At 44.1% G+C, this 12368-nt stretch overlaps 1 protein-coding gene and 1 long non-coding RNA gene across 2 annotated transcripts in view; both read right to left on the minus strand.

Moving 5' to 3' along the window:
- Positions 1 to 457: 457 nt before the first annotated feature.
- On the minus strand, positions 458 to 7326 carry LOC129836025 (uncharacterized). Its single transcript, XR_008756597.1, has 2 exons — positions 6621 to 7326; positions 458 to 2268 (listed from the first exon to the last, which is right to left on the minus strand). It is a non-coding gene; the product is annotated as an uncharacterized LOC129836025 (long non-coding RNA).
- A 278-nt stretch (positions 7327 to 7604) lies between these two features.
- LOC129836024 (semaphorin-4G-like) overlaps positions 7605 to 12368 on the minus strand; it is a 41130-nt gene continuing 36366 nt past the window's right edge. Inside the window, exons 14-15 of the mRNA XM_055901762.1 lie at positions 11965 to 12014; positions 7605 to 9268 (exon numbers count right to left, since the gene is read on the minus strand). Coding sequence (XP_055757737.1) covers positions 8130 to 9268; positions 11965 to 12014 — 1189 coding nt within the window. The 3' untranslated portion in view covers positions 7605 to 8129. The remainder of the gene's footprint in view (positions 9269 to 11964; positions 12015 to 12368) is intronic.

A 12368-nucleotide genomic window follows, 5' to 3' on the forward strand; every position in this document is an offset into this window, starting at 1 on the left:
CTGCAAGCTAGACTATGTGTGTTTGTGGTCGTGTGTGTGTGTGTGTGTGTGTCACTGTGTAGCCAGTGATTTGTGGGAGTAGAGGCTGGATGCTAACCAAGTCGTTTCCTAGGAAACGGGCCCAGATGACTGCCTCTTCAGTATCACTCTCTATACAGCTGTCAGTGTCTGTCTACCCCAGGCAGGCAACTCTCTAGAGACCTGGGCCTCCAATACTTTACTCATGTAATCCTCTCTCATACTGAGTGTTTGTCAATGTTAACTGGCTGGTTTGTTGAGCCTGGCTGATGTAAAACCTAGGGCCATGTTCCAATACTGAAAACGCACCCTTCCTTCCTTCCTTAATGCTTCACTACCTCGAGGTTCACTGATTAACTGATACACTGCAATATTAAGACAGATGGATATGGGTTGACCAGAGCACAGTGTTAGTTATAAGCAATGATAAACCACAGAAGAGTTTGAAACATATTGTTTATTAGAATTTCAACTCAGATCAATTACATTTAAATGAACCAGAAGTCAGTAAGCTGCACAGGAGGTTGCTGGCACCTTAATTGGAGAGGACGGGCTTGTAGTAATGGCTGGAGCGGAATCAGTGGAAAGGTATCAACAACATCAAAAAAATGGTTTCCATGTGTTTGATGCCATTCCATTTGCTCTGTTCCAGACATTATTATGAGCCGTTCTCCCCTCAGCAGCCTTCACTGGTGAGCTGCTACTCAATGTTTTACTGTTAGTAAAGCAGGATTACATCTTGTGTCTGCATTGGACTTAATTATCATAATATTACAGAGAGAGAGAGAGAGAGAGAGAGAGAGACGGAGATAGACAGAGCGAGCAATAGGGAGAGCGAGAACGAAAGACAGAATGATGAATGCTGTGGAAGTTGCTTAACGAGCTGTGGGGAACTTTATCTAAGCAAACCCAGATGAATGGGCCAGACGAAGAGTCTTATCTGTCACATTATGGTTGTGGTGGTGTATTCTGTTCATCATGTTGTTAGCTAAGATACCATGCTTCAACAACAGGTTCTCCAACTCCGGCCCTGGAGAGTGACTGCATGTGCAGGGTTTTGCTCCAACCAATCACGAACATACCTACTAAACACACTCAATTGATCACAGTCTTCAGTCTGACTCTGAACCATGATAAGTTGGATCAGCTGTGGTAGTGCCGGGTTGGAAGAAATCCTGCACCGCGCGTAGGTCTCCAGGACCAGAGTTGGAGACCCCTGTTGTTCTACCATGTTATTAGATTACTAGTGCAACACTAATGGACTACACACCCACATCAATGCCTCTTACACATGGAACCAAAACAACAACACTGGCAATAGAATAGCAACATAGAACAAAATTACAATACATTTCTTTATTTTTGACTTAAAAAGAACATAGTGGCACTAATAGTGCATTCATTTTAAAACCTGGCAACAGTTAGGATGGGGATCATGAATAGTAAGCATCCATTTTGTCATAGTTTGTCATCCTTACAGAGAGGACAACAGAGAGGGCAGAGTTGTTTGATGTGAAGACCAGAACCATTAAATGCCCCTTTCCCCAGTTTGCTCTTGTGATGAACCGCACAGGAGTATGCCAGTCACAGAGAGTAGCTGTACTGTACCCTGGCCTATATTACTTCCTGAGGTATCCAGTTCTCAGGTTAACATGCCTCCCGGGTGGCACAATGGTCTAGGGCACTGCATCGCAGTGCTAGCTGCGCCACCAGAGTCTCTGGGTTCGCGCCCAGGCTGGGCTGGGTTCGCGCCCAGGCTCTGTCGCAGCCAGCCGCAACCGGGAGGTCCGTGGGGCGACGCACAATTGGCATAGCGTCGTCCGGGTTAGGGAGGGTTCGGCCGGTAGGAATATCCTTGTCTCAGTATGTAAAAATGTAATGAAATGTAAAAAATGTAATAAAATGTATGCACTCTACTGTAAGTCGCTCTGGATAAGAGCGTCTGCTAAATGACTAAAAAAAACACAAAAAAAACATGGGATAGAGCATACTGGTTGTTGTAGAATGGATGATTTGACTGTTTCCTCAGTCGCTCTGGATTATAATTGGTCTTTCAATGGTACTTGAACTGTGTTTGATTCCAAACAGTGACTCTTCAAAGTTATTCAGACATTTTGAAGCTATTCCCGGTGGGCAAGATATTAGTGTCACGGTACCAGACATCACACCATATCTGAGGATGTCTGGAGTTGAAGTTAGCAAGATCTGTTTCAAACAGACAGTCCCCAAACTAGACAGCATCTCTCAGGCCTGTGGAAGAACAAGACATCAGTGAGTCAGAAACAGAGATCTACACTGTGTTCACTTCCTGGTGTTGTTTGGATGTGTCACCAGTAGGTATGGGAAACAGAAATAACTTGCATAAAGAGATTTAAAAAATGTAAGAAAACTAAAATAGATGAACGCTAGCACAGTGCTATAGATAGCATCAGAGCTGTCCCTGTGTGTGTGTGTGTGTGTGTGTGTGTGTGTGTGTGTGTGTGTGTGTGTGTGTGTAAAGCTGGCCGTAGCTCTTCAAACATATCCTCCAATCATTTGTAAATCCCAAACCCTAATTTCACAAGTTCCCCTTGGGGGTATAGCCTACCTACCTAAGTAAATAACTAACTATAATCTTGTCTCATCACTCACTACATTTAGAGACTAGCTGGATAGGGCTTAATGAAGGCTTCTCTAATGGCTTGTGTTGGTTTGTCTCTCCTTCATCTCCTCTAGTAAAGCCATGGTCCCACAGACATCAGTCCAACATCTACTTTTGATTTACATGTGGTTGAGTTGTCAATTAATGTGAATTTAATGTGAAATCAACAAAAAACTGAACATGTGATTGAATTTAGGTTAAAAGAAAAAAAGACGGATTTTTGCAAATCCAAACTGTTTTCCATGTTGATTCAATGTCATCACATGAAATGACGTGGAAACAACATAGATTCAACCAGTTTTTGCCCAGTGGGGTGAGGTTTGGTCTCCAACCATCTATAGCCTTTTAGAATTTGCTGCAACATTCAATTCACTGCTTCTCCAGCCCACATCACAGACCTAAATCACAGACCTAAATCACAGACCTGTCCAGGGCCTGGTTTACCAAAAGCATCTTAAGGCTAAGTTCATTGTTAGAACATCCTTAGGAGCATCGTTAAATAGTCCAGCGGTTTTCTCTGTGAGGCTGATAACTTCAGATCAAAAGTTGACTACAAATATCAATTTGCCAATGTCTTTGCAATTGATACAAACAAGCAACGTATAAAAATATGCTTCAAATGAAAACTGAGATGAATGCATAAAAAAAGGCTACAGGTGTTTTCAATCATATTGAGTTCTATTTTGCTGCTTGTAGGCTACTGTCTATAATTTGTCTCCATATATGCCATGATGTGCAGCCTTACATGTGCGCACTAATGTGCCAAATTGATGATTTTGTGCATTTTTATTGGGTAAGCATTAGAATAAGCCGCCTCAATATTTGCAGCCGTAGGTGATAATATCTCTCCAGGAGCTGATCCGTCGTCAGTATTGTGGAATAACTATAATGTAAAGGAAATATTTAAATGGAGAAAGCTGATCGCAGCGCTGCCTTTCATTCCATCCTATCAGTGTCCACCTGCTCCAACAATGCACTTAGCGACCGTTCTTTAGTATGTTAAGAATGGCGCTGGAGGGTATGGCTGCCTTTTTAACCAACTGTGCTATTTTGTTAGTTTTTTCGCATTGTTTGTAACTTATTTTGTACATAATGGTGCTGCTACCGTCTCTTATGACCGAAAGGAGCTTCTGGACATCAGAAGCGATTACTCACCATGAACTAGACAAAGAGTTGTACTTTTATTGAGTCAGACACGAAGGATATACTGCATTCTCAAGACCAGGTGTATTGAGGGCGTGCTGGTGGCAGGGAAGTCAGGCGCAGGAGAGTGAACTTGGTATAAACGGAGCAGTTTAATAAATGCTGAAAAACTCAGGAAACCAATATATACAAAAATAACATACAAGGGTACAAAACCCGTCCCACACCAGAACATGACACCAGAACATGGCTTGCACAAAACATACAACAATCACCGACAAAGACATGAGGGGAAACAGAGGGTTAAATACGCAACATGTAATTGATGGGATTGGAACCAGGTGTGATGGAAGACAAGACAAAACCAATGGAAAATTAGAAATGGATCAGCGATGGCTAGAGGTTCGGTGACGTCGACCGCCGAACACTGCCCAAACAAAGAGAGTGACCAACTTTGGCGGAAGTCGTGACACCAGGCCCAAATTTTCTACCAGCATCTCACATGTGCAAACAGAGGAAAACAAATAGACTGCCTTTACTTCACACACATAGACGCATACAAAGCTCTCCCTCACCCTCCATTTGGCAAATCTGACCATAATTATGTCCTCCTGATTCCTGCTTACAAGCTAAAACTAAAACAGGAATTACCAGTGACTCGCTCAATACGGAGGTGGTCAGATGACGCGGATGCTACGCTACAGGACTGTTTTGCTAGCACAGACTGGAATATGTTCCGGGATTCATCCAATGGCATTGAGTAGTATAACACCTCAGTCACTGGCTTCATCAATGAGCGCATCAACGACGTCGTCCCCACTGTGACTGTATGTACAGTACCAGTCAAAAGTTTGGACACTCCTACTCATCAAAGGGTTTTTCTTAATTTTTACTATTTTCTATGTTGTAGAATGATAGTGGAGACGTCAAAACTATGAAATGTTCTATGACTGTGCCACGTTGGAAGTCACTGAGCTCTTCAGTAAGGCCATTCTACTGCCACTGTTTGTCTATGGAGATTGCATGGCTGTGTACTCGATTTTATACACCTGTCAGCAACAGGTGTGGCTGACATAGCTGAATCCACTATTTTGAAGGGGTGTCCACATGCTTTTGTATATAGTGTAGGTGGGAGGGCATACAGGCTGTGGCCAATGTATTAATGCACAATTTACCTAAATGGGTAATGGAAACACTTCAACCACTGCATTTTTTTTCAACACTCGTTTTTTTCGCTGTGACGTCATTACATCTAGCTGCTTTTATCCACACAAAATAGTTCAATGGAAATTCACCTTAGCAGGCAATTATCACATCTATTTTCTATGCCAACTTTCTAAATGTCGACAAAAAAAAAATCACTGGACAAGTTCATGGAAACATAGCTAGTGAACGCAAGGGGAGGAAAGACAAGAGATGAGGGAGAGGGAGGAAGGAGGCAGGACACGAGATGGTGGAGGAAGGACACAAGATGAGGGAGAGGGAGGAAGGAGGCAGGACACAAGATGAGGGAGGAAGGACACAAGATGAGGGAGAGGGAGGAAGGAGGCAGGACACAAGATGAGGGAGGAGAGAGCAGGGAGGCAGGACAAGAAATGAGGAAGGCAGGAGACGAGGGAGGAGGAAGAAAAGATGCAGAAAAATAAAATGTGTAATTATGAGAAAAGACGGCAGAGAGTGAGAAAGAGAGAGAAATGGAGAAAGAGCATCAGATTCAGAGAATGGTGCACATTAGTCTCATCTCCTCTCCGTTCCCTGTACCTACAGCCTTTTGATGTTTTAATTCTGCTTCACTGAAATCTACCCCCTACTCTACCCTCTCTCTACTCTACTCTACTCTACCCTCTCTACTCTACCCTCTCTACTCTACTCTACTCTACCCTCTCTACTCTACTCTACCCTCTCTACTCTACTCTACCCTCTCTACTCTACTCTACCCTCTCTACTCTATCCTCTCTACTCTACTCTACCCTCTCTACTCTACCCTCTCTACTCTACTCTACCCTCTCTACTCTACTCTACCCTCTCTACTCTACTCTACCCTCTCTACTCTACCCTCTCTACTCTACTCTACCCTCTCTACTCTACTCTACCCTCTCTACTCTACCCTCTCTACTCTACTCTACCCTCTCTACTCTACTCTACCCTCTCTACTCTACTCTACCCTCTCTACTCTACTCTACCCTCTCTACTCTACTCTACCCTCTCTACTCTACTCTACCCTCTCTACTCTACCCTCTCTACTCTACCCTCTCTACTCTACTCTACCCCCTCTACTCTACCCTCTCTACTCTACTCTACTCTACCCTCTCTACTCTACTCTACCCTCTCTACTCTACCCTCTCTACTCTACCCTCTCTACTCTACTCTACCCTCTCTACTCTACCCTCTCTACTCTACTCTACCCTCCCTACTTTACTCTACTCTACCCTCTCTCTACTCTACTCTACTCTACTCTACCCTCTCTACTCTACCATCTCTACTCTACTCTACTCTACCCTCTCTACTCTACTCTACTCTACTCTACCCTCTCTACTCTACCCTCTCTACTCTACTCTACTCTACTCTACCCTCTCTACTCTACCCTCTCTACTCTACTCTACTCTACCCTCTCTACTTTACTCTACTCTACCCTCTCTACTTTACTCTACTCTACTCCTCACAACCAACACTCAAAGAAAAGAGGAAAACATACTAGACAGAGTTCCCCTGGACGTCACTATCTGGCCACGATATCTGTCTGTCTGCCTGTTTGTCTGCCTGTCTGCCTGTCTGTAGAACCAACCAACTGCCAGAAAACAAAACTTAGCCTGGTTACCTCAGGTGTACATGATGTCTGGTCCTCTGTGGCCGAGCTGTGATGTCGTGGTAGAGTTCAGACCTATTTTCCAACCATAGTTCAGACCCATTAGGTTGGGGTTGGATAGGAGAGAGAGAGAGACAGCAGTGTATGGATTCTGGTAATCCATTGGCTCCTACTCAGATGGGGTTGAATCTCTCATAGTCCTGATGTGTTTGTAGTGTCCGTTGAGTTGAGTACATAATAACCAGGGAATGTCTGAAGGAAACGGCATTTACATTTCATCAAAACGATTAATACTGTCCAATTTCCTATTACACCAAAATAATGTACAGAGGGTATTTTCATTGGATTACTCTCTCTGTCTGGGGTTAAGAGTTGATATGTGTTAATAATATTACTCGAATTTGGTTATTACATTTTGTGTTACCATTGTAATTAATATTCACATAATTTACAAACTTCTAAGAATAAAAACACATTTTGCCTTCAATGTCCAATATGAAACCAGCTGAAAAGGTGTAGAGCACAACATCTTAAACACGTCTGGTCTCTCCTTTGGACAGCTGCCTCCATTTAAAAGCACAAGTCAAGTCATTGTCACACTTCACAAGAACTCATAATCCCATGAGACTCTTCTTCTTCCTCCTCTTCTTCCTTGTTATCATGGGCTGTGTTGAGACATCCAGGGTCCCCGCCCCTCGTGTCCTGCCCAGCGAGGAGCCTTTACATTTACATTTACATTTAAGTCATTTAGCAGACGCTCTTATCCAGAGCGACTAACAAATTGGTGCATTCACCTAATGACATCCAGTGGGACAGCCACTTTACAATAGTGCATCTAAATCTTTTAAGTGGGGGGGGGGGGGGGGGGGGCAGAAGGATTGCTTTATCCTATCCTAGGTATTCCTTGAAGAGGTGGGGTTTCAGGTGTCTCCGGAAGGTGGTGATTGACTCCGCTGTCCTGGCGTCGTGAGGGAGTTTGTTCCACCATTGGGGTGCCTTTAATATGGGGCTGAGATTTGAGGCCTGCCCCTTGAATCACCCCTTCCAGGCCTCATCTTTTATTGATCCAGACGGAGGTGTATTGACTGGAGCTGGGTTAGGTCTAGCCTGCTGAGCTTTGCTGAGCTGGGGTAGGTTCTTATGTGTGTACTCACTGTAACCCATGGCTTTTGGTGTCAAACAGGGGATAGCGATAGGGGGGCCGAATAGTGTGCAGAAATAGTTTCTTTGGAATACTTCAACCAGACGTGTGTCCCTTTTTTACATCCAAAAAACGTAAGCAGGATATCTCCTTCTCTCATAATTCAGTCCAGGCTAGTTTAAAAACATTCTACTCTGTGAGCAGCATGGGTCATCCACAAAATATCGCTACTGCACTCTGTTTTGGGCCACCAATGGCCACTCACTGATGTACGTCGCTTTGGATAAAAGCGTCTGCTAAATGGACAATATTAATGGGTCCAGTTCAGTCCTCCCACCACAGGGGAGCTACCTCCCTGACACAGAGAGGTGTTCCCTCTACTACAGAGAGCTCTCATTCGGTTTTGGCAGCAGCTGCGTGTGCTTCCTCTTCTCCAGGATCGTGTTGAGTTCCTCAGTGAAGGAGCGGCAGAGAGGGGAGCTGCTCTCCGCCTCACTCTGTCTTAACAACATGTAGCTGTTACCATGCATCCTCCGCAAGACGCTGGGTAACGTCGCCGATAGGCCGTTGGGGCTGGGGAAGTCTTGCAAGTCACACTCTGATTGGTTGAGGGGGGTATGGGGGGTCTGAGGGGGCAGGGGGGGGAGAGGAGGGGCAGGGGGAGGGGGGTCCTGGTTGGGGGACATCTGGCCCTCTCTCGGGACGATCTGGAGGAAGCCCCCTTTGTGCGTGTCACCGTTCCCCGGTTGTTTGGAGACGCCGTTACCGTTACAGATCCCGTTCCCATTACAGTGGCTGGAGATGGTCTTGAGATCCAGGTGGGCGGAGCTACTGTGGTGTTTCTGCTGCTGCTTCCTGTGTTTCTTCTTCCTGTCCGTGTGATTGGCAGAGGCGGCTGCGGCAGCGGCAGCGCGGAGATTGTACTTTCCCCTGTGGCTGCCCCGCAGACAGAAGCCCAGGTAGAGGAGGACCACGGTGAGAACCAGACACAGACCTCCTAGGATGGTGATCAGAGACAGGTACATAGCCTCCATGCTCCTGGGGGAGAGCAGCTCCGAGGTGGGTGGGAGAGGGGCCGGGGCAGAGGGTGACAGCTCTGAGGTGGGGGGGAGAGGGGCTGAGGCAGAGGGTGGCAGGGGCCTCTCAGAGGAGGGGGGCAAGGGGTGGAAGAGCGGGGTGAGGGGTGGAGGAGGTGGGTAGTAGGGATGTTCTTGGGATGGGTCGACGGGTGGGGGATGCGGGTGTGGCATGTCTAGACGTACCGTCACAGAGTACTTAACCACAGCAACCCGGACGCCGTTCTCGAGGGCGTGGCAGGTGTACTCGCCACTCTGCTCTGGTTGGGACTCGATGACCAGGAGGCCATCGGTGCCCACCCTGAAACCAAAGTCCAGGCCGTAGCCCTGCAGCTCTAACCCGTCCAGAGTCCACACTGGGGTTGCCAGATTGGAGCTAATTTCACACTGGAGCAGCACGTCATCTCCCACCATTACAGACCGGCTCCGGTGCTGGATCGTCTCTGAAAGAATGGCAACCCACATACAAAATGAATATCTTGCCCCAATAAGACTGTGATATACTGTAATGGACCTCAGAACAGTTAATAAGACTGATATACTGTTATAGACCTCAGAACAGTTAATAAGACTGATGTACTGTTATAGACCTCAGAACAGACACTAAAGGCCCCTAGACCAGCGATTCTCAACTGGTGGGTCGTGACGTGCGGTTTTGTGTGGGTCGCGGATGTCTGAGTAAAAAACAAAATACTCCAGTCTGAACTTCAACGACTTAAACCAGGTAGACAGTTTGTAGACATTATTTGTATTTTTTTAATTTATTTGACCTTTAGTTAACTAGGCAAGTCAATTAAGAACTAATTATTATTTACAATGACAACCTACCCCGGCCAAACCCGGACGACGCTGGGCCAATTGTGCGCTGCCCTATGATGATAATGAAATTAGATCTTTTCATATCAGTTCAACTCTGAAAGGTTTTTCTTCAATCACAGTATCTTCAATATAAAGCTATTAGCAGCACTTTGTTGGTTAATTTTGTGGTCTCAAACAAGTGAGTTTATTAACATTCTTAACCTGTTTGGGCTGCAAGCCCGAATTCGGACAAAAATGACAACAGCTGCAGGGCGCGAAATTCAAAATCTATTTTTTAAAAATATTTAACTTTTACACATTAACAAGTCCAATACAGCATTTGAAAGATAAACATCTTGTCAATCCAGCCAACATGTCCGATTTTTTAAATGTTTTACAGAGAAAACACCACATATATTTATGTTAGCTCACCACCAAATACAAAAGTGGACAGACACGTATGGATATGATTATGAAGTATGAATTATGATTGAAGTAGCATGCACAAGCCAACCGAAATAAACTAAAACCAACCTAAAGAGCCCAGAAAAAACTACCTCAGATGACAGTCATATAACATGTTACACAATAAATCTATGTTTTGTTCATAAAAAGTGCATATTTTAGCTATAAATCAGTTTTACATTGATGCTACCCAAAAATGCTAACACATAGCTAGAGTCTGAATCCAGACGGGAGTAGCCAGAGAAAATACATACACCAACGTCGGCTACTAATTACACCTCATAAAACATTTCAGAAAAACATATGGTGGATAACTAATGAAAGACAGATATCGTGTGAATAAAGCCAACATTTCCGATTTTTGAAGTGTTTTACAGCGAAAACACAATATATCGTTATATTAGCTAACAACATAAGCTAGCATAAGTCACCACTAGCATTGGTCAAGCGCTAGCCTAGCACAGTTAGCCCACTTAGCACAACACAGCTCAACAGATATATGAAAAAGCATCCCAAATTGGGTCTTATCTTTCTTGATATTCCATCAGAATGTTGTAACGGGGTCCAATGTCCAGTAGAGTCTTTAGTTGGGTTCCAGAACGAATTATTTCCCTCTTTGGTTAGCTAGCACAATAGCATTGCGGCGCTACACAGCGTTTCTTCAAAAAATTCTTCCGTCGTATCACATCTAAAGTCCAGAATAAATTGCAATAATATAATTAAAGTATATTGAAAAAACATACTTTAGGATGATTTTGTGACATGTATCAAATAATATCGTAGTCAGACATCAAATTCAACGTTATCTACCTTGTTCCAGAAGCCGAGACCAAATTATACTTCGCCTCCGGAATTTTTTTTTAACTGCGCAGGTCTCACAAGAAGGTGTGTTATTCAGTCCATGGACGAGATATTCGACTCCTTTCAATTCTCACTTCCGCATTACAGCCTGACGAACGCGTGTGACGTGTTTATATGGTCCCAAGTCAAAGGGCCTTTTATAGAGAAGGTCTTAAAGAGACACATCGCATTTTGGAAATCTCAATTCGGCTGGGAAAATGGCTGTAAAAATATTTCTGTTCGACTTAGAGAAACAATTCAAACCTTTTTAGAAACTATAGACTGTTATCTATCCAACAGTAGTAAATATATGCATATTGGAAAATAAAAAGTTTCTTAGGAGGCCGTTTGAAAATGTGCACACATTTTCCAGTTTTTTCAATATTCAGCTTGCAGCCCAAACAGGTTTTAATCAAGAATATGGGCAAAATGTAATTATTGACAATGAAAGAGGTGGAAATGTTGATACCTTGTCATATACTGTAATTGCTACATTTGCTATCAATATAGCATAAAACATGTTTCCTGATTTGTATTTTGGTGATGTTTTTCGCAATGCAAATATTGGGTCCCAAACTGCATATATGACTCTAAAATCATTGGTGCATAAAAAACCCAATATGTTACATTCTCTCATAAGAAAATAAATGCTAAAACGTATTTTATAACTTCTTAGTATGTGAAGTATAATGTAAAGTAAATTTGATTATAGATGCTATGGAAATGAGGATGCTGCATAATCAACCTGTAAATATTTATTCTAACAATTTGATGGTATTTCTGCATATTCTAACTTCAGATTTCCTTTCATCATTCAGTGTGCAGAATCACCTTGAAACCATTCTACTTTATCTTCAAGGTGGGAAGGACTTGACTAAACTATAAACAATGTCATCTTTGCTAACCATATAAAATCCATGTGTTATTACTACTATAGTGAGACCAGTGTCTGGTCCTAACGCAACTCCTATCATTACTGTCTGTCTGTCTGTGTCTCTGTCTGTGGGTCTGTGAGTCTGTCTGTGTGGCTGTGTACCGTTGTCACATCCTCTGTTCCCATACAGGACGTCCTGGGTCAGGTTAGACCTGAGGAGAGGAGGAGACACTGTTAGCCTGTCATCAATTGCGCACACACACACTGCATTACCCCCCCACACACTGCATTACCCCAACACACACTGCATTACCCCCCCACACACTGCATTACCCTAACACACACTGCATTACCCCCCCACACACTACATTACCCCCCCACACACCGCATTACCCCAACACACACTGCATTACCCCCCCACACACTGCATTACCCCCCCCACACACCACATTACCCCAACACACACTGCATTACCCCAACACACACTGCATTACCCCCCCACACACTGCATTACCCCAACACACACTGCATCTCCCCCCCCACACTGGATTACCGCCCCACGCATA

The sequence above is a fragment of the Salvelinus fontinalis genome, chromosome 37 (genome assembly GCF_029448725.1).
Source record: "Salvelinus fontinalis isolate EN_2023a chromosome 37, ASM2944872v1, whole genome shotgun sequence".
NCBI classification, from domain to species: domain Eukaryota; kingdom Metazoa; phylum Chordata; class Actinopteri; order Salmoniformes; family Salmonidae; genus Salvelinus; species Salvelinus fontinalis.